Genomic DNA, 27,521 nt, shown 5'->3' on the forward strand with positions numbered 1-27,521 from the left:
AGCTCTGTCAAGTAGATTCCATTCTCTGTGTATGGTAAAACATGACATAATAATGTAATCATTTGTATTTTAAATTAAGTATACTGAATACTAATTATCAATAAAATCAGAGAGTGCTTCTGCTTTATCTAAGAACAGTTTTGTTGCTTTGAGTGGTCAGTTACTTCTAAGAATAAAGTGGTGACTGAAGGGTTAAAAGCTGAATTCATTGGCCCCATCTCTCCAGCAAAGACATCCTAGGGATAGAGATAATGATCTTTGTCACCTGAGGGTTGCATTTTTATTGTTTCTAGATATGCCACTTTAGAAATAAATTCTGACCACATTAAATTCTTCTCTTTTTCTTTCCTAAGGTTTGAGATTATAATAGATCCCACCAACCTAAGGAACAGGGACTGTATGACTATCTTCAATGGAAAGGCTTTCTCAAAGGACTGCAAAGAACTGAGGAGGTGTGCCTGTGAGCGGATGGCAGGGAGAGTGGTACCTGAGGTGCTCCAGTAGGTGGCATCAAACATTGAGCAGAGGAAGTCAACAGGTCAGCTTCAACCACCAGCCAAAGGTCTGAATCAAGTGAGGCCAACACCATGGACATTCGAAGTTTTGGCAAACAGAGAAGCAGCTGCTGAGACTGGTATTTGAGAGGTTCTCCTTATTCTGGCTCAGCATCATTCATACCTGAGCACCGGTTCTTACACACTTTTACCTGTCACAAAGATTCTTATGAAGCACCAATTAGCCTCAGTAGGCTGGAGCGTTGTCCTCCTTGATTTACAGAAGGCTTTCAGCTGCCTCCCAGTGACTGTTTTCACCCTGTTTCCCATGTCTCCTTTACACTAGAAAAAGAGGCACATAAAAAATAGAGGGGGTGATACAAAGCCACTCACTGTGTGTGGTGGTGTCTACACAAGTCTTGGTGCCTTCCGGCTCTCAGCACTTTGATGGTAGAAGCAAGACATGAAAAGTTTAAGGCCAGCCACAGCTACACAGAAAGGATGCCATCCTCTGCTATATGAGGACCTTTTCTCAAACAGCAAGAAGGAACAAAAGAACAAGAGAGTTAAAGAAAAAAAGAAAGAAAGGAAGGAAGGAAGGAAGAAGAAAGAAAGAAAGAAAGAAAGAAAGAAAGAAAGAAAGAAAGAAAGAAAGAAAGAAAGAACGCAAAGCAGAGAATAGAGAAAAGGGAAGTGGTGTTCTTTGGGGTCCTTTGTCCTAACAGGAAGTTCAAGAGAAACTAGCAGACATCCCATTCCTGTGCTAATCCTTTTTGTTTCCAGTTCACACTTTGCCTTTCCCAGGCTCTCAACAATCGCTTCACCTGCTACACCGCTGATCATTTTTCCAGCTGAATTGGCTCTCATTGTGTCAATCTCCAGTCCGTCATTGTGTCCTTCCCCAATCATGTTTCCTAGGATGATCTCACCTCTCATATACGTTAGAATTACTGTCCCTGTACTCCAACAAGGAGACTGGAGAGAAATTTTAGTCTCTTTAAATACAGATAATAGTTTGAATTCTTCCTCCATTCCATTTGAAACATGTTTATACCTTCCAGGTACTGAAGATTTAATAATAATAAGTGTGAATAATGTGAAATTGGTATGGTTTTAGAATGGATTTGTGACTTGGGGGAAAATCAGCAAGGGAATGCTTTTCACTACTGTGTTAACAGACTGTTTGACTACTTGTGCCTTGACCATTGGTGAAGCCACTCTGAGGCTACTGTTTATGGAATATCTGAGGATAAGAAAGTATACGAAACAAATTGTCTCCAAAAGGATGGCTGTATGATATTTCTAAAGTGAAGTGGTTGTGGCAAAATCACGACATCGATGTTGGTCTGTTGGGTACCTGAGGTGTGGTAGACCACATGATATCTAAACAGGAGTTGGAGGAGAAAGAGAAGCTGTGAAGTTTACACAGACAAACTCTTGACTAGACATTATTTTCTCTGGGTAATGACATTCAAAGCCATAACCCTGGGTTGTTGTGAATAACACCATGTCAAGTGAATTCATTGCTTATAGAGAAGCCAGCATTATAGGATTGACAGCACCAGTATCAGATGTCACACTCTTAGTCTTCAACAGTAAAAACTGGGAAACATCTATTTCATGGTGAAATTACTAAATTAGCCTTTTGTAATGAGAACAATTCTGTATTTATTTTCATAAGACATAATTTGATAACAGTCATTTATCTAAACATGACTGATGGGCTGCTTAAATTTTCTTTTAGATTTCCTTCCAACTAGCTAGGGGGTTTCTTCAATAATGAATGAATTCTGTGCAGGGTTACTGTGTCAAGTAAACAGAATGTATTCATGGTTAGTTTTAAAACTTGAGGGGTTTAGGTCTCTCTTGGTTTGATTTATTTATTGAGCAAATTACACCACTTCATGTAGCTGATTAAAACGTTGAAATATTTTTAATTTCCCAATGATATTACTTAAAATGAAGTAAATGTGGTTAGTCTTATAATGTAGGTTGTAGTAGAAAATGTAAGGTAAATCAAGAAAATATTTAAAATGGTTTAGTGATTCTTGTTTAATTATAGGGTAACACAAATGCCTTTATTTATGTTACCTTTATTCATTAAAGGTAAAAAAAATTCTCAAATATTTTCCATAATTAACAAAATAATGACTATTTTCTTGCTCAGTTAAAATGACTAATACAAAAACCTAAAAAATAAAAAATTAAGGTCAAATACATTATTAAGCAATTGTTGTATAAACCTGCAGAAGGAAACAGGAGTCAGCAAGAGAAAGTCACAAACTTTGTGTACTTAATTGTAAACAAGGACCATGACTCTCATTTAAGTTTGACTCTAGCATTCTGAACTCCTGGAGGGAAGAAGACACCTGTCTCTCTAACTGCTATTGACTGATAAAGTCTAGTTATCTAGAGGGTGAATAGCATTCTTATTTGCAACCAGAGATCTCAAGCAAAATGTTATTTCGGGGGAAAAAAGAAAGAAATTGTATTTTAAAAATATCTTTTCTTGATCTTATTCTTCATTATTACCCTTAGTCCCCCTTTCTGTATCCAAGCCTGATAATATTGATAACATCATAAACAAACATCCAATAGATGAAAAAAGGGAGTAGGTACAACACTGCCTCTACAAACATTTAAGAAACAAGAATCAATCATAAAATGAATTTTAAGATAAAGCTTGCTGATAATAAAAAATGGAAACCACATGAACTGGCTTTCTCGGGATAAGAAGGATAAGAAGACATTTGTGTGGCCTCTTACTGTGTAGGTAATTATGAAGAAAGTGCAGGAAGACTTAAACAGGGATCATGGCCTTTCCCATAGAACACGCTCCCTTGGGTACACAATGAGCTATTTCTTTCCTGAGGATATTGAACACTCTCAAGACTTATCAGCAGGAAACAGGTCAGGAACCTGGTGACAGCAGGAAGTTTGAGAAGGGTAATGGGGGAATACAAACAGATTACATACTAGGTACAAGAGTTGAGTGGTTGTCCTGCGGCCAGCCTTAATGTTTGGGAGTCAAGTGCAGTTTTTGAAAGTCACGCAAAAAGTACTGTGTGACCTAAGATACTCAAAACTCACTGTATGAATAGATTTTTACATTCTAACAACAAATTTATTAGTTTATTAATATTATTTCAGTATTTTATTGGTGCATTTAGTGTGCAATATTATGTAGCAGAACCTTTTTCCAATTGCAGAGGAATTATCATTTTTCTCTTTTTTAATAAGTTCACTCAGTGAGATGCATTAAAAGTACATAATTTATCATTGGTAGGATTGGGACATGAATCTGGTCCTCTTATGGCTAATTACCATCAACAAGGACAGGCATCCTGGATCACAAGCAATCTGCACTGAGAACTCTCCTAACCTCTGCATCTGTGTAGGTGTACCATGACTGCCTGGGACATTGTAGACTCCTGTATCATCTGCACTGTAGATAAATCTCAGGCTTGTAAATACAGCATTGTATGTATACAGGCTGGATAACATCAGCCAGAGGATGTTTGCACTTGGTTTCCTTGTACTTTTCTGAGAAGAATTGTCAGTGCTTCCCATCCTTTCTCTAAACATAGCCCGATGACAAGCCTTTGAAGAATCTCAGAGACAAACAGTCTTTACTGTTAAAAATCACCATTGTTACTGTTTTCCAGATTAGTATATTTAGCTACCAGCTGCAAAAACCACACGGTCTACAACTTCCACAGTCTCTGAGCTCTTTATTCTCCCAGGATCAGCAGAAAGCTAGAAAAATTTCTTTTGTGAGTGTGTGTGTGTGTTAGTGTGTGTGTTAGTGTGTGTGTGCGCGCGTGCTTCTACCTTTTAAATGCCATGTCAAGGTAAAAAACAAGACAAAGGCACAGTTTTCTCATTTTTATGGCACCATAGCCACTGAGAAATGAACTTCAGGTTGAAGGATGCTTAGCTTCATTTAAATAATTTCTGCAGCCTCAATAAATCAGGTTTTTAAAATTATTTATCTGTTATGCCATTGTAATAAGAAGGAGGGGATGAAAATCTTGCACCTCTCAGCATCTTCTTGTCAGAATGAAAGATTAAATACAACCATAATGAATTTAGCAACTATTTATTGAGAGCATGCTATGTAGTAAGGTTTAGAGATGGCACATGGTTGACACAGAATATGATAATAACAATTATCAAATTTTTCCTTTTTGTAAATGGCAAGCTTTTTCATGTCAACTTTCCTACCAAAAATATGATTTTCTATTGTCTGCATGTAACATTAGGGTTGCATTCTTAAGCAGTATTTTGAAGTGAATTGTACCATAAATTTATAGTGGGGAAGTTGAGGCACAGAGACAGGCAGTTGAAAGTGCCAGGTTGTTAATCTTGGCATCGCAGACTGTGAGCTGTTTGACTGGTGAGTGGTGGCATCGAAGGTGCCACCTACACTGCAGGGCATGCTGGTGCTGATGTGTTGATTATCCCTTCACCTATGTGGAAGGTTCCTTTCCCAGTAGAATTTTGCAGCCTGAAAAGCACAGTCAACTCTACAGCTAGAAGAAGTTTTCATTCTTTCTGGGACAGACCAGAAAGAGTCAATGACTCTACCGCTTTCGGGAAGGAGTTAAACCTGATAAATGATATTTTTAAAGTACTGTTTAGTGCTATTAGAATTGTAATATATTGGGGTTTTAGTAAGTCTTTAATGTAAATAGGCTTTCAATTCTTGTGAATGATTCAAGCTATCAGCCAAGCAGCCTCTTTACTAACCATAGGTCAGACTGCCTTGATGGCAGTCGAGCGATTTGGGTGTTTTACTCTGAGGACACTCTAGCTGCTGAAGAGGATCACTACCTCATGGCTGAAGACAGGGTCCAGTTGCGATGTTCACTTAGCTGGAACATCCTGTGGAAAGCAGCATTCTTTGGCAAACTGCAGATGGCCAGGTCTATCTTGCTGCTATTCCCACTCTGGCCAGAGGTGGAGCACTTCCAACCCGTGGCCCCCGGGGAAGACCTGTGAGTGTGTAAAGAGTCTGTGCGGTCTCCTTGTCTATTAAGTGAGCTGCGCACCAGAAGTAGCTACTGCTCTTCAGTCACCAACACCAGGGCACAAGCGATGGGCAAGAGACCAGCAGAAGAATTCCAGAAAGTGGTCATGGCAGAAAGGATGGACAGCGGAAGCAGAGAGACACTGAGAAATGATGGAGTCCGAGACAATAAAAAAAAAAAAAGGCAGAAAAGCAAGGCTGAGTAAAGACAGAATGCCGTGGCCTACCAGAAAAGAGAAATAGTGGGCTAGGGGAAGAGCCATCTAAGAACTAGAACACTAGTGGGAGCTGCCTGCTGCTGCTGACTGCTGTCTGGTGCTGCTGCTGAAGGTCTGGGATTTCAAAAGTTGCCAAGACCTGGGGTCAGTGCTATTTGAAGTCCAGAGCAATAAGCCTTCAGCCTGCACACTCAGATTCTAGAACAATAGACCCTAAACTCCAAGGGTTAGGAGCTGTAAGCCTCTATATCTGTGAGGTCAACTCCTAGGCCTTGGGCCTCAGAAGAGGAGTACCAGCGCTGGAGGTATGCCATCCTGCTCATTTCTCTCTAAAGCTGAAGGACCCCAGGCATAGGACTGGTGGTAACACCACAGTTTGGAAATCTCTCTGAGTTTTCTCAGAACATGATCATATGGTATACAATTCCTGGAAGTTGATCTTAAGAAAACTCTATCAATTGTTAAGTATAGTGGTAAATTTATTTATTAAAAAAGCAAATCAGGGATTACAGTGCAAACTCCTACAATGATGGCTAAATTCTTTGTGGTATGAATAATCATTTTGGACTTCCAAATAAACAAGAAATAATTTTCTCTTCTTTGTTCTCAATGGGTCAGGTCTTCTGTATCTCTAAATGAATTTTCTCCTCAGTGCACTGAATAAGTTCAACTGAAATTTGCAAAGCTTTCAAGAATATTGCCACACATAAATATAAAAGCAGTTGGCCTTCATGGCCCACACACCAGTCTTTTCCTGCATTTGCTCTTTGACTTCTTCCAAAGCTTCGTGCAGCAGAGGTGGCTTTGAGATGCCTTTCAGATGCAGGATCTGAACACATTCTTCTCACAGATAAAGTATCTCCTGCTACTGCAGTTAGCCGAGAAGAGGGAACGGTCTTTGAGGTATCCACAGGTCTGGCTGACTGATGACTGACTCTCTGTTTGGAACCTGAAAAAGTAAGTTAGCTTCCCAGGTTACAGGTTACATTTGAAAATTACAATGGTATTTGACAAGGAAACACTCCAGAGATGCCATTGGGTTTATTTTAATTTGCTTTAATGAGGCATTCTTCTGTGGTGGTTTTATCCTTCAAATAATAGCTACTTAGTTTAATAAAAATACATGGATGATATAATTTGAAAAAAACAACTTATAAAGAAACCAAAATCATGTTTACATAAAGGTAGTTTATAGCTACCATGTTTCTCTTGACTCAGTTTTGAAATACTAAGGCACCGTATTGTGTCCACCAATCTCCATTCCTATCTGGAAAGTCCAATATAGAAATTGCGCAATAGTTATTACAATCTTTTGGCCAGAAGGCTCTCTCAGCTTTATGACACAAAAGAATGTTCTTGGTACTACATTTTATTGAACATTTAGACACTTAAATTATAATAAGAATTTTCTAGAGGATGATGGTAGGAGAACTGATGAAGAAGATTTAGAAGCTGTGTTGGATAGTTTCATGTCAAATTAACACAAAGGCTAAAGTCATCTGAGAAGAGGGAATCTCAGTTATGAAAATACCTCCATAAGATCAGGTTGTAGGCATTCCTATAAGGCATTTCCTTAACTAGTGATTGATGGGGGAGGCCACAGCCCATTGTGGATGGTGTCATTTCGGGGATGGTGGTCCTAGATTCTATGAGAAAGCAGGCTGAGCAAGCTACGAGGAGCAAGCCAGTAAGCAGCACCCCTCCATGACCTCTGCACCAGCTCTTCTTTTCAGGTTCCTGCCCTGTGTGAGTTCTTGTCCTGATTTCCTTCCATGATGAACAGAGAAATGGACATGTACACCAAATAAAGTCTTTCCTCCCCAACTTTGCTTTTTGGTCATGGTGTTTCGTCACAGCAATAGAAACAATAAAACCAAGTCATAAGCAAATTAGCTATAATTCTAATCAGTACCCTCTAAAAGTGCCCCAATTCTATGTCTTCTAGAAGAAACACAAGATAAAGAGCAAGCTTTTAAAATTTCTTCCCATTCCTAGTTTTCCATGTAGTGTCTCCTTCATACACTTACCAGTCAGAGGGAGGAGAGGAACCATCTTGCCAGATCCAAGATCTGCTGAGTCCCTCTTGATACACTCCCACCCAGTATTCAACTCCTCTTCTGAGCTTCCACAGGCTGCAGACAATAAAATCCTATAAAACACAAGGCACAAACTCTAAGTGCAGAAAAGGAAGCAGCAGCCCCAACTCTTGGGCAATATGATGCCTGGCATTTGGTTAATCAGAAATGAGTGAGAACGTAAGTGTTGGAGGAGAGGGGACATTAAAGTGAAGTTGGACATGCACACACACTCGCACAACTCTTCGGCTGGGTAATCAGTCTGGTGTGCTAAATACTACGAAAAATACATGCATCTGGTATTAAATTGTGAGCAGATACAGAGTCTAGCAGATAGTAAAATCAATCTCATTGACATTTCATCATCAAAAGGAAAGATCTGCTTGTTCCTTCACCATGGCGGCCATTTCTCCCCCACTAAATTTTAATATGTGAAATTTTGGAGATTCCAGCCACAACTCACTGTGAACACATTTTGTTACAGGAAGCAGGTTTTATTTTGTCATGAAATTTTTAGAGAAAGTAATTTTAAATAATTATCATAATGTCATTTAAAGATTCTTGATTTGCTGCATGATTTTAACATTTCCCATTGTTCTTATAAGGCTGAACTTCAGGTATTGAACATTTTGTTAGGGTGAGAAAGCTCTAACTGTGAATTCTACTTCAGATATTCTATTTAAGGACAGAATGGCTTCAGCAGCAAGCTTAAGATCCCAGTAAGCCAGATTAGTAAGTTTAACATTTCCGTTATCAAATGCTCATTCTTATTAAGCCAATTCATTTCATGGCATCAGTTCAGGTTTTATTCTTTGTAACTTTTGCTTGCTTTTGAGTCAGGATTTATTCTGATACACAGGACTCAAACTCGAGTTCCTCCTTTCTCAGCCTTCTGTGTCCTGGGTTTACAAGCATGTGTCATCATACACTTAAGCATAATACATTTAAGAACATCTGCAGTTGGCATGTATATGTATATACATGGGGAGCATTCACATCTCTGTCGTCCCCTTCCTCCCTCTTTCTCGGTCGACTAAGGGCATAAACTACCTGTATTCCTTAACTTATGAAAAACCAACCTCATTTTCACTTCTCCAGCTGAAGGGAAAGGAAATTATGTAAATCTCTATTTTGCCTCGTTATTTCTTATGTTAAAAATATACTATTTTATATAAAAATATACTATTTCTACTGCTATGGAAAATTAAGGAATCTTATGAGACTCTGTACTTCATTTCAATGAGTAACATGGTATTTTCAGAACGACGTGAAATCAGAGAAGAGTCTTTACCATTTCTTCTTTGCTGTCTATTTGAAGGAGTCTTGCGCCCTCCCTTGAACAATTTTCCTTGCTGCCATTCCAAATTTTCCAAATTTGAGAAACATAGTAACAACTTTGTCCATTCTGAATCCAGTTGTGTGGACAAGGGCTGCAGTTACTACCTTCAAAACATAAACATTTCCTTAATAGTCATCAATCACAAAATTGGCATCCCAACTCCCTTAAAATAAACAGATGGTACACATGATGCAACACTTACCCATCCAGCTTCTCTGAGGCTGACCACAATAAGATTTATGTAATTTCCACTTGAAATAGTTCTCTGAAAATTGGTTTCAACTAAAAATCAACGTGGAGATGGCTTTGCTTAAATCTTTCCTCCTATATCAAAAACTGATCGATTTTTCTCCCACTGAGCCATTGACTAGGATGAGAAGTAAGCCTTGAATTGATGCTTTAATTATGAGACTTAAGCAAGAAAATGTTTCATATATGGAAAGAGATCAATTAATGTATGAAAAGAGTGGCTTGGAAACAGGTGTATACTGAACATATGAAGAAACAATGTCTTACTTCATTATAATTGAGAATTGGTCTTTAATATTTAATGTGCTTTTGATGGAACATGTCTTAAGAAAGAATACACTCCCAAAGGACAGTCAGTGACCTGTACACAGAGGAACTAAACAGCACAGATTTGATGAGAGGTTCTAGCATAGTCTTATGAAGGGAGATAGAGAAACACAGAGAACACTGATTACTAGAGAGAAGCACTCCATGTGGGGTGAGAATCACTTCATAAGTAGTTTCCAACACTGAACTGATACTTTGAAGATTTCTATATGAGTACCTTTTGAGAAAAACAATAAAATGATTGATTCTTTCTTTGTAACTATAAAAATGCAGATTGTCAATGAAAGAGATAGCAGAGAAAATATCTTACTTGCTAATCTAAAACAAGTTGCTTAGTGAATATATGTGAGTCCTTGGGAATAATTTGGAGGTTTTTTTTACCTATAATACATAAAATGCTTAATCATGTAAGAAAATGGTAAACAAGCTGTTTTTCCCTTCTACTCATTATAATTATTCACTTGAAAAATAGAAAGTAACCACATTGCAATCTTTATATTGCTTGAAAGATTTTGTGGGGCTATAGAAGCTATAAGGGAAAAAAATAAAGTTAGTTAGAAGAAGACATTAGGAGAAAGATAGGAGGGATACATTAGGAAAGAAGTAAGGAAAGAAACAACGAGAAGAGACACCCTGAAGAGGTGTGTGTGTGTGTGTGTTTCTTTTTCGCCAGCCACAGAGAATTAAGTTTTATTCCCTCAGATTAAAAAAGTCAGTCGAGTGATTAGTTGGCCAACTGCACACCTTTCCTTCAGCTCCTGAGCTGCTGAAAGCTGCTCTTTACAGCAGCAAATTTTTATGCTTAGCTATTTGTAATTGAGTCTAAAGCAGGAGCCAAATTAGATGAACTGAGAAGTTTGGAACTAGAATTGAAAATAGGCCTAAGTTTGAGTGACTGAGTGAAATATACTGCTGATTCTTAAAGCCCTGCTGAGGAATCACACACATTCCACTTGATCTTGCTGTAAACTTTGTTTAAGCAGAACGTTCAAGGGATTTCAGTCTTTTCAACATTTTATCGGGAGATGTAGAAGAAGCTGAACTAACTGCAGAGCAGCAGAAATTACATCATACTTGCAGCTGTGAGGGGTCAAAGAGAGCTCAGGGCTCTGACTCTAAGCAATGTAAAGTGTTTAGATAACCTTTTAGGACAGGAACTCTGGACAAACTGGATGGTTTTTTTTTTTTTTTATTTGACACAGAAGAGAATTTCAACACAGTTTGAAAGAGAGCAAGAGATTATGAAAGGTATTTTAATATAGACTTTAATAACAATGAGAGTTAGGTGAAAGAGAGGCACTTGGGCAAAAGCAAGAGCCACCTGAAAGCATGGGTGCAGGCTTCCCTAAAGCTGAACTGTTAAAACTAAGACGTACCCAAGGATGGGCAATGGGCTCCACAAATAGAGCCAGAGGCAATTGTCCTCACCTGGGGTCTGCATGCAGTTCTGCAGTCTCTAGAATTACAGCTCAAAATATCTCTAAGAAATCTTTGCATTCTGATAAGTGAGACTATCAGGTGGCTCTGGAGATGCCTTGGGTAAAATTACAATCTGATAAGATAAAACCAGGAGCCACTAGGACTGCATAGGTGTTTAGTGCCCTGCCCTGTAAGAAGATTTCTGTCTGGTTCCTAGAAAACTGCAGGTGTACAGCTGAAGGAGAAAAATCGTAGTTAATGGCCCTGGAATTTGCTTCCCTATGGTTGAGAACTTATAACCAGATTCCTGGGTAAGGATCTCCTGTGTTTTTTCATGTCCTGATTATTTTCCATCTTTCAGACCTGTCTCGGTACTCACTCCAGACCTTAACAATCCATGGAGAACAGGCTACACAAAATTGTTTCTTTTTAGTAGATGATGCACACATTGGATCTCTACTGCAATCACTGTTCTCAACTGAACATGATATCTAATGACTATCATCTCAGCACTTAGGAGGCTGAGGCAACAGAGACATCACAAGTTGGAAGCCAGTCATCATGAGATCTGGCCAGCCCATCTATAAGACAAACAATGCAAAATCACACTGATCCACTATGAAGTACCTGAAGTGGGAGACCTTTGCTGTAAGGCTTGGCAGTTTTTCATCTGCAGGGTGTAGTTTCTCTTCCACTCTGTGAGGTTCTGCAATGCTCTGTCCTGCTGGATGAGTCTTTCCTGCTGACTCATTGCAAGAGAGGACACCTGGAAGACTGTGACAAAAGCACATAATCCTCATCAAACACTGACATTTTACAGGGAAGTAATCCCCAAACAAGAATCAAAGAAAACTAATGGTGAGAATGAGGACACAATTTTCTTGGCTTTTGATTTTTGTTTAAAATTACTCAAGAAGCAAGTATTACAAGGGACACACAAAAAACCAAAACAACAACAAAAAACCTCTTGGCCGCTAATTTTTCTTTTGCTTACCCAGTTTCACTCCCTAAGAGTAGATAAAATTATTAAGTTCTTTAACACATTTTCCCAGAGATACTTTAATTAAAATAAGATCAATATAAAATTCCTCTTCAACAGTTTATTCAAAGGGTGATATACCCTCTTTACATGCTGGTGTACATTTGGTTTTATTACTTAAGTATATTTAAGTATTCATTTCCTTAAGTACACAAAAAGCTCTCACCCATTGACTCATTATAACGGTAGGAATCCACTGTGTTGATGTGTCATGAGTTCCTTCAGCAGTTTGGGGATGGTATTTTAAAAATTAACTAAGTGATTGATTTTGCTTGTTTGTTTTGCAGAGCTAATTGAACCTAGGGCCTCAAGCATGTTGAACAAGATCACTATGATTTTATTATCAAATAGCTAATCCTCTTGGATGACAAGGTGGGGGGAATGCTGTTTAAAGAATCTTAGTCTTGGGGCTGGGGAGAAAGATCAGTTAATATAAAATGTTGTTGAGCTTGCCTGAGGACCTGCATTCCCAGAACCTCTGTAGAAAGCTGGGTGTGATGGTGCACACTTGTAATCCCAACACTAACGAGATGGAGATAATTGAATCTCTGTAACTCCCTGGCTGGCTAGCATACTCTGCTTGGCAAGTTGCAGGCCAAAAAGAGACAGTGTGATAATTAAAAAAGGTGGAGGGCTCCTGACGAATGATACCTAATGTTGTTCTCTGTCCTCCACACATATGCAACCGTATCAACATAAACTGGTATGAGCACACACACACACACACACACACACACACACACACACACACACACACACGTAAGCACACATACAAATCAACACAAATTAAAGAATCTTAGCCTTGCCTCATTTTACACATTTTAAAGCTATTTTTAAGATGAGAGGCTAGCTGCTGGGTGGTGGTGGCACACGCCTTTAATCCTAGGCGTCGGGAGGCAGAGGCAGGCAGATTTCCGTGAGTTTGAGAACAGCCTGGTCTACAAGCATTAGTTCCAGGACAGGCTCCAAAGCTACAGAGAAACCCTGTCTCAAAAAACAAAACAAACAAATAAAAACAAAAGAAAAAGGATGAGGGCTGGAGAGATGGCTCAGTGGTTAAGAGCATTGCTTGCTCTTCCAAAGGTCCTGAGTTCAATTCCCGGCAACCACCTGGTGGCTCACAGCCATCTGTAATGAGATCTGGTGCCCTCTTCTGGCCTGCAGGCATACACACAGACAGAATATTGTATACATAATAAATAAATAAATATTTTTTAAAAAAAAAGAAAAAAGAAAAAGGATGAGTGGCTGAATCAAATTTAGTGGACATTTAATCTTCATTCGGTATTTCTGTTACCCTCCATCTTTGCTGTTTTACAGTGTTTTAAGGTTATCTGCATTTCCAGCTCTCCTCTGTTTGAGACTGAAATTCTCTTCACAGATGTAAGCAATTGGACACATTTTCTTGTCTGTGAAATGTGTGATTAGAGCCGTTGTAAACACCACACCTTCCATCGGCTTTCTAGTTCTTTTCTTTGCTTTTTCATGCTGTGAGAATTAACTAGCAAGCCTGGAATCAGGCTGAGCAGAGAGTCTCAAGTTCACACGGTAATGACCTTCAGACAGGATATGATGCAATCTAGGTAATGGTGCAGCCTGTAACTGTGGGACTGAGAATTTGGGAACCAGACTGTGACAAACTTGTCTGCATTGTTTATTGATGACAGCATGCCAGATGATTTGACCTTGGTTTTAATGAGACCCTGAGAGATGCCTTCTGCTGAGGCAGGTTGTCTAGTCTCAGCAAAATTCTGTCTTTATGATCAGCAAAACATAAAAATCTCCAAGCAAGACTCTGGGTTTTCTTGACACCACAGTATTCTGGGCAAACACCAGTGAATCTGGAGCCAACAGAAAACCATGAAATAGTAGAAAGAGAGCCAGGGAAAGGTACCGTCTCTCTGTGCCCAAATACCTACCTTTCCTTTCCCCCCTATTTCTCTTGAGACAGCCTCTCATGTATCCCATGCTGGCCTCAAACTCACCATTTTGCCAAGCATGACCTTACACTCCTGCTCCTCCTGCCTTCTCCCAACATTTTTTGCGGAATGCAAGCCTGATTCACTATTACCCCTAACTCCTATATCCTTCTAATAAGAGATTTTACTGTCAATATCCTTATTTCTGTGCCATTAAGCTGTGCTCTTATCATGTAATAAGCTAAATATCTTTTTAAATTCTCAGTAAACAAAACTGTTAGAGCCTGTTGTTTTGGTCCTGTTAGTCTCTGTTAGCAATCAGTCCAGTGCCTAGAGATTTTGTTGGCATATCACATGCTTCAGAGATTGATTTTGGTAAGCTATAAGCTACTATGTACATTTTGTAGTTTGACATTTGGCTTGAAGTATGGTGAAAATTTTTTATTCTTTTTCCAACACACTGTCATTTTTTATTTTAGGTTGCATATTTTAGATAAAAAGTCTAGAAAGGATGTATTGTGATGTAGAATTTAAGTTGGAAGAAACAATGGTATTGTTAGCAAATATGTTAGTCTAGATCTAGCAAGTATCATTAATTTAAAAAGTGTAAATAATTATCATTATGCTAAGACCCCTGATAACTTTAGTTTCGCATGTGAAACTATAATCTTATGTCTATGTTGGTACATTTACAATTTGACATATTTGGGATTGATGTCATTGTAGCTATGGGGTGTGATGTTCCTGTCATTTGAGAGTAACTACCACCCGTACTCTCTTAGCTGCCACTTTTAACTCACAGCAAATGTCTAAGAAACTGACAAAAGGGAGGTCGTGGGGGAAAAAAATTGATCAGATCATAGCAGCTAGGAAGCAAGGAGATAGCGCTGACTCTGGAGAGTTCTTTCTTCCCCATCCAGGCTTTCAGACTAGGTAATATTGCTTCCCACATAGAGAGTTCCCAATTACTTAATCCTGTTTGGAAACACTTTATTGTTTTCAATCTAGCCAAATGGATAAGATTAAAAATTACAACACATACCCTAGTCTTTTTGTGTTTCTGTCTCTTACTCAGTTTTCTGTGTTTTGCTTCATGTCTTTCACACTTCATAAAAAAAACATTGTTTGTATTTCTTCTGCTTTATCTTCTAGTTAACCAAATTTTTATCAGTGGTGTTTTTCAGTGTTAGATACAAAATCCAGAACCTTGTGCTCATTAAAAAAGATCCTCAAACCTTCACTCATTTTGCAGTTAAGTTTATATATATTTATACACTTGGGTGTGGGGAGGGCAGGTCACTGATGTTGCAGTTTGTTAAGAAACATAAACAGAATCACTATGATTGAATGATAGACTCTGATTCATTTTCATGCAAACATTCATGTAATAAGTGATTTCTACAATCAAGATAATGAATATAACCTCCACAGAGACTTCCGGTCTTATTTTTTAATTAGAATTTTATTTTGAGGCAGTTGAAGTTTCATATGTAGTTATAAGAAATAATAGAAATTGGTATGACAGTTTTCAGAAAATTGGGACTCAATCTACCTCAAGATCCAGCAATACTACTCTTGGGCAAAGGATGCACACTCATACCTCAAGGGCATTTGCTCAACGGTGTTTATAACTGCATTATTCATAATAGTCAGAACCTGGAAACAACCTAGATGTCTCTCAACTGAAGAATGAATAAAGAAAATTGGTACATTTACACTATGGAGTACTACTCAGCGATAAAAATGGCATCTTGAAATTTACAGACAAATAGATGGAACTAGAAAAAAACATCCTGAGTGAGGTAACTTAGACCCAGAAAAAAAACATAGTATGTATTCACTCATACGTGGATATTAGACACAAAGCAAAGGATAACCAGTCCACAACCCCAGAAAAGCTAGATAATAAGGAGAACCTTAAGCGAGATTTATATTGATCCCCCTGGGAAGGGGAAATAGACAAGATCTCCTGAGAATATTGGGAGTGGTGGGAGGGTGGGAGAAGGGGAAGAGAAAAGGGAAGGTGGGAAGAGAATGTGAGGGAATGGGATGGCTGAGATGGGGGAGAAGGACAGTGAGAAAGAGCAAGGAAAGAAGTATCTTTATTGAGGGAACCATTATGGGGCTAGAAAGAATCCCAGGAATCCACAAGGATCACCCCAGCTAAGACCCTAAGCAATAACTTAGAGTGTACCTGAACTGGCTGGCCTTCCACTGTAATTAGATTGATGACTACCTTGTCATCATAGAACCTTCATCTAGCATCTGATGGAAGCAGATGCAGAGATACACAGCTAAGCACTTGACTTAGCTCCCAGAGTCCAGGAAAAGAAAGGGAGTAGAGCTAATATGAGCAAAGGGGTCAAGACATGATGGGGATACCCACAGAAACACCTGACCTGAGCTAGTGGGAGCTCACTGATTCTAGTCTGACAGTGATGGAACCAGCATAGGACCAAACTAGGCCCTCTGAAAGCAGGTGACAGTTGTCTGTCTGGGTCAGTCTGTGGAGCCACTGGCAATGGGACCAGAACTTATCTCTAGTGCTTGAACTGGATTTTTGAAGCTCATTCTTTTTGGTGGGATACCTTGCTCAGGCTAGGTATAGGCAGGGGGACGTGCTTGGTCCTGCCTCAAACTGATATGTAAGACTTTGATGACTCCCCGTGGGAGGCCTTACCTTCTCTGAGGAGTGGATGGTGGCTGGCGTGGGGAGAAGGAGGGAGGAGTGGGAAGAGTGGAGGAAGTGAGAACTGGGATTGATAGTAAAATGAGAAACAATTGTTTTAAGATAAAGAAATTTGAATTAGAAAAAAGATCCTATCAACTCTTAGCCCAATTTCTATCACATGATACCATCTTGAAAAGTTAAGTATCACAACTAGAATATCAACATCAGTATCAATATTGATAACACCATAGCATGTCATTTTTTTTTATCACCATGTAGATCCAATACATTGAGCTTTTATGAAGCCAATCCAATCTCCTCTTGTCCTTACTGCTCCTTAACACTAACATGTTCTGGTTCAATGGTTTTGTTATTACAATGATGTTATAGAAATAGAACCTTACATTTTGTATGATTTTCTTTCCCACTCAAGATGCTGTCCTGGATATTCATCTGCACAGGTGGACAAATTATGAGCAATAGATTTTATTGCTGAAAGGATTTCTTTGATATTATTTACCACATTTTTTTAGCCACTCACTCACCAAAGAACATCTTGGTTGTCTTCTTGTTTAGTGCTTACAAATCAAGGTGCTATACACAAGTGTGTTTAGGCTTTAGTGAATGAAAGTTCCTGAGGTAAGTGTTCAGAGGTGCAAATGCTGGGTTGTAAAAGGTCAGGTTTTAATGAAACCATCCCCCTGTTCTTTCACGGGCTGTGCCACTGTACAGTCCTGCCAAAGATGACTGGTGATTCAGCTTCTCAGACCCATCAAACATGTGATGTCCCCGTATCCTCCCTTCCTATATCCCAACCATCCTAATCCCCCGAGCTCCTCCCATCCTCCCCTTCTCATGTTTCTCATCCCATTTCCCCTTTGCCCCTTGCCACCTCACCCGCAAGTTCCCAGTTTTTGTCCTGCAATCTTGTCTACTTCCCCTCTCCAGGCGGATGACTATATGATTTTCTTTGGGTTCACTTTCTTATTTAGCTTCTCTAGGATCATAAATTATATGCTCAATGTCCTTTATTTATGGCTAGAAACCTATTATGAGTGAGTACATCCCATGTTCCTCTTTTTGGGTCTGGGATACCTCACTCAGGATAGTGTTTTCTATTTCTATCCATTTGCACGCAAAATTCGAGAAGTCATTGTTTTTTACCGCTGAGTAGTACTCTAATATGTATATATTCCACACTTTCTTCATCCATTCCTCCATTGAAGGGCATCTAGGTTGTTTCCAGGTTTTGGCTATTACAAACAATGCTGCTATGAACATAGTTGAACAGATACTTTTGTCATTTGATGGGGCATCTCTTGGGTATATTCCCAATAGTGGTATTACTGGATCTTGGGGTAGGTTGATCCCAAATTTCCTGAGAAATCGCCACACTGATTTCCAAAGTGGTTGCACAAGTTTGCATTCCCACCAGCAATGAATGAGTGTGCCCCTTTCTCCACAACCTCTCCAGCAAAGGCTATCATTGCTGTTTTTGATTTTAGCCATTCTGACAGGTGTAAGATGGTATCTCAAAGTTGTTTTAATTTGCATTTCCCTTATCGCTAAGGAGGTTGAGCATGACCTTAAGTAAAAAAAAAAAAAAAAAAAAATGTGATGTCGCTGGTTTGTAATTTCTGCTTTTTGGTGTGTACAGTGTGTCACACTGTGGTTTTAACTTGTTTTTCCTAATGGCTAATGATATTGAACTCTGTTTTTATGCTTCCTTGATACTTCCTTAAATTCTTCAGTGAAATGCATTGTCATGGCATTCATTTTATCACTGAATGGCTTGGTTTCTTGTTGAGTTCTGAGAGCTTTACTGACTCAAGTATGTGGTTTGCAAATACTGACTTTTTTTACCTTGTGTGCTCAGCTATTTTTATGTTGAAGTAGGTGTATCTCATCAACTTTTCCTTTTATTGATAACTTGTTAGATGTTAAATCTAAGAACTCTTTACACACTTGAAGAATGAATTTCTTCTTTTCTAAAACTACTTGTACTTAAAACTTCTTTTGGGCATTACCTAGAGTTAGGAGTAGAAAAATGATGTTCCTTATTTTATTAATAACCTGGTATGTATAGGGATTGAAATATAATTGTTGTAATAGGAGCGGCGGGGCTGCGTCCCTGGCACCCAGCCACCTGCATGCCTAGCTTATGCCCCGAAATAATTACACGGAAACTGTATTCTTTTAATCACTGCCTGGCCCATTAGTTCCAACCTCTTATTGGCTAGCTCTTACATATTGATCTAACCCATTTCTAATATTCTGTGTAGTACCACGAGCTGGCTTACCAGGGAGAATCTTAACCTGCGTCTGTCTGGAGTGGGAGAATCATGGCGACTCCTCACTCGGCTTCTTTCTCCCAGCATTCTGTCTGTTTACTCCACCCACCTAAGGGCTGGCCTATAAATGGGCCAAGGCAGTTTCTTTATTAAATGAAAATAACTCCTCCATCATTTCCCCTTTTTTTGTTTAAACAAAAAAGAAAGGCTTTAACTTTATAAAGAGAACTTCTTGGATCCTTCCTCGAATCGTCCGTGATACTCCAATAACTGGAGCCCGTACGTTCTATACTGATGCCAATAAATCAGGGAAGGCAGGTTACAAATCAGAAGACTTGGGTAAGGTGGAACAAAGTCCTTATGATTCTGTCCAGAAGGCAGAATTATATGCCATTCTTATGGTGCTAAGGGATTTTAAAGAACCTATTAATATAGTTACTGATTCACAATATGAAGAAAGAGTTATTTTACATATTGAAACTGCTGAATTTATACCTGATGATACAGAACTAACCTCTTTGTTTATCCAGGTGCAAGATTTGATTAGGAACAGGCTTTGCCCTATGTACATAACACACATCCGATCCCATACGGGTCTTCCAGGTCCTCTAGCACAAGGTAATGCAGAAATTGATCAATTATTGATTGGTAGTGTGCTACAAGCCTCTGAATTTCATAAAAACATCATGTTAATAGCAAAGGTTTGAAGAAAGAGTTTTCTATTACATGGCAACAAGCTAGGGAGATTGTAAAGAAATGCCCTACTTGCTCTTTCTATAACCAAACGCCACTGCCTGCAGGGGCTAATCCAAAGGGCACCCAAAGGAATGAAACCTGGCAGATGGATGTGTTCCACTTTGCAGAATTTGGCAAATTAAAATATGTTCATCACACCATTGACACGTATTCAGGCTTTCAGTGGGCAACGGCTTTAAGTTCAGAAAAAGCTGATTCAGTTATCACTCATTTATTAGAAGTCATGGCTATCATGGGTATACCTACACAAATAAAGACAGATAATGGTCCTGCTTATGTCTCTAGGAAAATGAAACGGTTTTTTGATTATTACAATATCAAGCATGTTACAGGTATACCATACAATCCTACAGGTCAAGCAGTCATAGAAAGATCAAATCGAACTATAAAGGATATGTTGAACAAACAGAAAGGGGTGGAAAACACCCCCAGAAATAGGTTACATAATGCTTTGTTAACCTTGAATTTCCTCAACGCTAATGAGAAGGGAACATCGGCTGCAGAAAGACATTGGATAATGGAAAAGTCTACTGAACTAAATCAACCAGTTTATTTCAAGGATGTGCTGACCTCACAATGGAAGCCAGGAGATGTGCTGCGTTGGGGAAGGGGATTTGCTCTTGTCTCCACAGGTGAGGAAAAATTGTGGATTCCATCAAAATTGATAAAGGTTCGTTTTGATGAAGAGAAGCCAGTTGGGAAAGATAAATAACAATTCAATCACATGGATGGCAATCATACTGATGGTAAGTAATACAGATAGGTTGGGGGCAGGGTTCTCTTCTTATCTCCACAGGAAAATATCCATCTTCAAAGAATTTAAGGTACCCCTAATATTTAATTACTGATGGAGGGACTTGTTCTGTAAGTATTAATTTATATATATATATATATATATATATATATATATATATATATATATATGTCTTAAACTTTCTTTGCTTTTCCTCATATCTGTGTCTTTCTTTATATGTCAGTATATGTCCTTGTTGTTAATGTTTAAATTTCCCATAACAAGCAACAAATTTTCCTACAGTAATCTTTGAAGTTTCCAGGATGAAGATGGGGCCCCACAACATCAACTCCATCTGGTTTTTATGACGTCATGAATTTTTTTTTTAAAGCGCTGATATTAGACCTGTTTTTTGGTACCAACTACAAGAGACAATTTCGAATGGTGCACATTTTTGACAACACTCTGGTCGGACCTTCTCAAAACGCTCTGAGACTAGTTACAATTTTCTTAGGTCAAAGGTTAATTTGGGAATTTTACCATCATTTGCTTTCACAGGACCCCCTAAGAAGAACGTCGCCCCCATGTCAGCTAGAAGCAATCTTTGAGGACGACATCCCCTCTCCCAACAGAGTTTGCCCTCAGGGTTGGGGACATCTTTTAATGGTTGGTTTAGGGTTGAGGGGATGGGGTGATATTTTTTTTTGGAAAAAAAAAAGAAGAAGAAGAGGAAGAAGAAGGGGGTAACTGGTTTTTTGGGATGATTGGTATTTGTGAATTACTGTTTATAGAAAATTGTACTGGTACTGTTTCTTGTATATTGATATGTTGAATATTGAATGTGAGTGTTCCTACCTCTATTTTTGTATGAGTATGCTTATAACTTTGTCTATATTGTATTGATACATCTACCATATTACATTGTACATTTCTACCTCTGATACTATGACATTGTTTACAGTTGAAGATCATTGTCTTCATATATTGCACAGTTGTTTATTCTTTTAGTCTTCAAAGTTAGATAGGTATTGAGAATTATATGTTTGTCATATTTATTTTTAAGTTTATCAGGTCTTTTAGTTACATAGAGATTATATTTAGTATAGATAGTATGATCTTCAGCCTCTTCGAAGAGCTGTAGAAAATGGCCTTTAATCTAACCTAAAATTTCTGTGCCAAAGAGACACAATTACTCCTGGCAACACCACTCTACTCCCGAGAGAACGTTGAGCACCAAAGACACTCCACTGGGAGCTTGTCTTCTTGGCAGAACTGGCCTTTGGGTTAAGAAAAGCCCATACCTCAACTTCTGACAAAGATACAGAATATCCCTAAGTGGATGAAACAGGATTGTCTTATCTTGCCAAGACAGGGTAGGATAGTCCTAAGAAAGTTCCTTGCCTTTAATAATGGTATGCCAGTTATGTTAGGCCTTAGCCAAAGTTGGTTGACTCAACATTGCAAACGAGACTTTGGGTGATTGCCCAGGTAGTCAGTTGTCTCTGTCAATTGTTGCACATTTTGGATATCTCTCGATTGTTAAGTAATATTTATTCCCTTCTCAGATCTTTGACGGAGTTGAAGATTATATAATTGTAGTTACTCTCTATGTTATTTAGACTCCTTGAGATAGAATGTTTAGCAAAAGTTTTGTTCTCAATATTGTTTGTTATATTTATTATTTGTTATTATTGTATATAGTTGTATTTGGTTTGGTTCTATCTTATTTAGACAAAAGGGGGAGAAGTAGGGACATAGCCCCACCCATTGGGGGCGTGTTCGCCTCGGGCTAATGTTTATGGATAAATCTGCCGGGCGTGAGCCCAGCAGCCCGTGCTAATGAACTCCACGTAAAACCTGAGAGGGCTTAAAAAGGACACAGAGAAAATTTAAGACAGCTTTTTGCTGTTTGTGGGTTGCGTGCGGCAAAGAAATTGTCCTGACTCAGCAACAGGAAAAAACTGGCTGTTTTAAAATGCCGGCTTTCTGGGCTGTGCCGCCATTGCGATCTCTGTCTGGCTCCTGCGGGAGACAGAGCTTTTGAATGGAGCATTTGGAGTAAAGTGCTACGGCTTGCTTGATGGCAATGTGGACTGCTGTGTGCCTGGAACTGTGTGTGGCTCAGGGGCACCAAATGGTTCTGATGCAGGAGCAGCTCAGCTCTGCCATGAGGAACTCTGCTGGTCTCAGGCAGGAACTACCATAATTACCATAATAACAGCGCAGTTAAGGTTTAAACTGAGCTGAACACAGGTGGTACCGTATTACCCCTACATGGTGCAACTTAAGTTTTTAAGAAATGCTTAACATTTTAAGAAATGCTCCTGGAAAAAAAATTTACAGATTCACAATAAAACAGATTCAGACATAAAAGACCTCTATGGGTCACAGTGTTGGATGAATGTACGTAGGCTTGAGAGAGAAAAAATATATATAGAGAGAGAATAAAGTTAATGCCCTTAAAAAAGGGGGATAAAGTCCTTAAAGAGACAGAGTACAGATAGTTATAGATTAAAAGAAATAAAGAAAAATAAGCCACGTAAAAATGGAAAATTCACAGAGAGTCTGGATTCTTTGTATTATTGTGTTTTCTTTAAAATTTTTGACTGTGAAGGAGCTAAGTACAGAGAGACATTTCATTATATGGGCTGCCAAGCTAAACCAGAATGGACATAAGGGTATTATGATTTCAGAATATGGGTCTAAGGATATGATGCTTTGGAGAGGGTCTTCTTTTGTTTTCACAGAGGATGAGACTCTGTGGATTGCGTCTATCCCAATATGGTATGATAGACCATGCCCTCCGGAAAGGTTGCTGTGAACACCTTCAGAAAATTACTTTATTCAACTGCCGACTGAGATGACCCTGGCACACAGGTTGCACCATAAAAGATCAGAATAACAGCGCCCCCATTCAGCAGGAAGCAGTTTGGAGAGAAAAACTGCGCCCATGTTCCCAAATATGGTTTATAAATGTTCTTTTACATTTAAAAGGGGATATGATATAGATATAAATAATTTGCATTGGTGTGGATTTGAAGGTCAATTTTGTTATATGTATATGCATATTTCTAATCTTGATTAAGGTATTGTGATTGTATAGTTCATTTAAAAATGTAATGTATAATTAGGAAATATAGGTTGTTAATGGATAATCATCAATAATTGTCAAGCTTTTAGTCATGTTAGTTAGATTTTCTAGATGTGCATAGATATATTTCAGCTAGGGATATATATTTCAGTTGGATAGGCATTCTTCATATCTTTCAAAGACTACAGAATATGGCATTTAATGTTTTAATAACTTAAGGGCTTTTCATGATAATGAGACACATCTGCTCCTGACAGCACCAATCTACTTCAAGAGGAAGATGGGCATCAAAGAGGCTCCTTATGGAGTTTGATAGCCATTTGGGCAAGAAACTGCTCTTGCCTGGACTGATGCATAAATGACACAGAGAACCCACAGAGAGAGGACGGCTGAACTTGCCTAAAGGTGAGATGTTCTTTCGGGGTTCCTGACTCATGAAAGAGTCTACGAGACATTCTGCAGGACACAGCAGAAAGTGACTGAACTGTGTTTGGAATTTTCCTGCTTCATGGAAAAGTCTGCTGAAAACTATGGGCCTGTAGGCCGAAGATGGATGCCCCAACGGTACAAAAGAACTTTGGGTGACTGTCCAGGCAGCAAGATGTCTCTGTCATTTCTAGAGTTTTGGATCTCTTGTTTGCTTAGGTAATATTATATCCTTCTGGAGTCTTTGATGGAGTTGAAGAATGGATAGATAGTTATAGTTTTCCTTAGTTATAATAAGAGATAAAATAGATATAAATATTGTAACTGTAATTCTTACTTGATAACCATTTTGTTATATGTAATCTTACTATGTTAAAGTGAAAGCCATTTTTTGTTTAAACAGAAAAAGGGGAAATGATGGAGGTGGGTCATCTTTCTATTTGTTGTTTCATTGGTTAAGTAATAAAGAAACTGCCTTGGCCCATTTATAGGCCAGCCCTTAGGTGGGTGGAGTAAACAGACAGAATGCTGGGAGAAAGAAGCAGATTCAGAGAGTCGCCATGATTCTCCCACTCCAGACAGATGCAGGTTAAGATCTTTCCTGGTAAGCCAGCTCGTTGTGCTACACAGAATATTAGAAATGGGCTAGATCAATATGTAAGAGCTAGCCAAGAGGCTGGAACTAATGGGTCAGGCAGTGTTTAAAAGAATACAGTTTCTGTGTAATTATTTCGGGTAAAGCTAGCCGGATGGTGGTGGGAAGCAGCCCCGCCGCTCATTATTACAACATATAATCATCTTCTTTTTAGAAAATTGAGATATAGTTTTAATATTCTAATTAATTTTACTGGGTGAGCCATATTTCAAGTCACTTCTGCTTTGCTTATTATGCTCCGGATGACATGGGCTGCATCAGATGGTAATCAGACAGAAGAAAGGGAAATGAGACTTGTCCTTGGCGTTTCATCCTACATACGAAGCAAATGCCTGACCTTTAATGGTGTTTGAATTGTAGTTAATTTACAAGTTAGCAATAATGACTGAACAATATCATTTCTTGGGTAACTGAATCAAAACAATTCTAAATTTCCCAAACAAAGTTATTGGGTATACACAATGCCACACATTGTACCTCAATGATGAGTCTGAAATATGAAAACAGACAGAAAAGGCACAAGAAAAACTGATCTCTTTGGAAGTCTATACACTTTGCAAATGACATTCAAACGGTGCTGGTTAACTTTTGGGTTATATTTGCTGAAACCTTGGTGAGCACATGTGCATAGTGCATGTGCCTATTATAAATTTAATATGCATATTACTTTTAGAAAACTAGATATCTTTGTAAATGGTTTGTTAACCTGTTTTCATGGGAAACATTACATAACTACATCTCTACATCTTTACTAGTGGTTCTAGACAAGTTTTTAAATTAATTAATTGGATTCTTTTACCAGATTTTTCTGCTTTACTGTGTGAGCTTCCTCTAAATATAAGTCCAAGTGCCTTTTTAGCTTTTATATACATGTAAATAGTTCTTAATTAATTTCTTTATCCTTTTACACATCTGGTCATCAGGACTTTTTACATAATAATACAGCTATACACAATTTATAACCCATCAATGGAAACAGGTAACTTTGAAAATATGCTTTTATACTTACACTTGATGCCCAAGAAAATGGATGTTGCTAATAAGCCCACACAGAACACACAGGAAGTCACTGTCATGGCACAGCATATTCCTAAATGTGGAATCAGAACAATGACAAAAGTTAGAGAAAGCAGTTGGAAGGGATGGGTAGAGACAATGTCAGGATGAGTAGGAAGGATTGTTCCTACTGTAGAAATAAAAAGACTTGAAACTCTATCAGGAAAAGGAGAATCTTTGCTTCAATTCTCTCAAATAAACCTTATAGCCTTGCATACATCTGACCTGGAAAATACCCAATTCACTAGACTTAATATCATAACTCTGTGATCTTAATGTACAATATTATGACTTTAATAAGCAATTACATACATCTATTTATTTATTTACTACCTAATTTTTCTAAATAATCTCAATAATGGCAGCTAGGCAAACTTAAGTTTTTTTTTTTTAACCTTCTAAAGCAAACAGTTTTATTATTATTGCCTCTGATGAGGGTAGCACAGAGAGAAAGTGTGCATACCTTTGGTCTGCTCATTATATAAACAAAGATTTTTTTTTTTTTTTGCTTTTCTATTAGACAGGCTGAACAACCTGAGCTTTATAGTTCAGTGACTAGTGGGCAACACATAGTGTTCTAAACAAACTTAAGTTCTTAATATCGAGACTCTCTTACCTGTTTTCAGAATTTCTTGAACATGATTCATTAAACTATTTTTAGTTTTAATGAGCAGTTTAGAAAATGAACAAAAAATTTCAGCTCAGTTTTCAACTCTCGAAGGAGGAAAGGTGAGTGATGTGGCTTCTTAAATTATTCATATTAATCAAAGAAAAATAAAATGGATCCTCACATGTTGTGATAGATCAGATAATGCCTTGCCTGGGATAACTCTGGGTCATCCCTGGAACCTTGAAATGGTGCTGTATGTGACAAAAAAGATTCCGAGGCTAGTACTGGATTGGGGATCTGGTATGAGGAAGTCAGCCTCAATCAATGAATTTGTAACAAGTCAGTACTAAAGGCTTAACAATGTAACTACTTGGGAAAACATAATAAAGCACTTTTAAAGTCCACCAAATTAGTTGATGTATGATATTATATGTGACATCTAGTTGATGAATTAAAGAGATGACAGTAAAAATAAAAACTTATCTATTTGAAAATATTCTGCACTATAGAGTTTTAAATAAAAATACCATAAGATATAGAAATAGGCATTAAATAATAAAAACATAATTGCATCTGCATGAAGGATTTCTTTTCTAGTTTTTCAACTGTGCCCTACATTTCTTAGTATTTGTCAGATAATTTGCTGAGCACTTCATGCAAAAACTAAAATAATTAAAATTGTATGATTTCTCTTACCTATTTTCAAACTTGAGAGAGAGTGAGAGAGAATATATCATATATCCTGAGCCCAGTGCCCTTTTTCATTTTCACCTGTACTCGTTCATCCATTCCAGTGAACATATCAGGCATACTAGAATGCTCTTAAAGAGCTTATCTCAGATTAGAAGAAAAGCCTTGGGTTCATCACGGAACACACATAGGAAAACTTCTAGTTTTCTATTACACATTCTGAATGTATTACCTGAACATTTGCTAGGAGACAGACATTTCTGAGAGGCCTCTGAGGGTGGACTATCCCACTGAAGAGAGCTGTATATCTCCTCCTCATGCATGCTGAAGGTGCTTGGAGAAGTAAAGCAGCCTACACAGAAGCCTGGCAGAAAGAACTCCTCTTGTGATTAGGAGTGTGTTGGTACAGAAAACAGAACTGACTACTTTTTCAC

General features: G+C 38.3%; 2 protein-coding genes across 3 annotated transcripts in view; one reads left to right on the forward strand and one right to left on the reverse strand.

The window, feature by feature from the left end:
* The window catches only part of Clec1a (C-type lectin domain family 1 member A), a 31,472-nt gene extending 25,136 nt beyond the window's left edge, over positions 1 to 6,336 (forward strand). Inside the window, exon 6 of one of the 2 annotated variants that reach the window (XM_057775412.1) lies at positions 354 to 472. In XM_057775412.1, coding sequence (XP_057631395.1) covers positions 354 to 367 — 14 coding nt within the window. In that variant the 3' untranslated portion in view covers positions 368 to 472. Of the gene's footprint in view, positions 1 to 353 lie in introns of both variants that reach the window. The other variant, XM_057775403.1, reaches the window with a different exon arrangement.
* On the reverse strand, positions 6,305 to 27,410 carry Clec9a (C-type lectin domain containing 9A). The gene is made up of 6 exons (XM_057775425.1): positions 27,320 to 27,410; positions 25,741 to 25,821; positions 11,778 to 11,924; positions 9,108 to 9,259; positions 7,769 to 7,890; positions 6,305 to 6,690 (listed from the first exon to the last, which is right to left on the reverse strand). Exons 1-6 carry the CDS (start codon positions 27,408 to 27,410, stop codon positions 6,558 to 6,560), a joined length of 726 nt encoding a protein of 241 aa, XP_057631408.1. The 3' UTR covers positions 6,305 to 6,557.
* Positions 27,411 to 27,521: the final 111 nt, after the last annotated feature.

This window comes from Chionomys nivalis, chromosome 1 (genome assembly GCF_950005125.1).
Source record: "Chionomys nivalis chromosome 1, mChiNiv1.1, whole genome shotgun sequence".
NCBI classification, from domain to species: Eukaryota; Metazoa; Chordata; class Mammalia; order Rodentia; family Cricetidae; genus Chionomys; species Chionomys nivalis.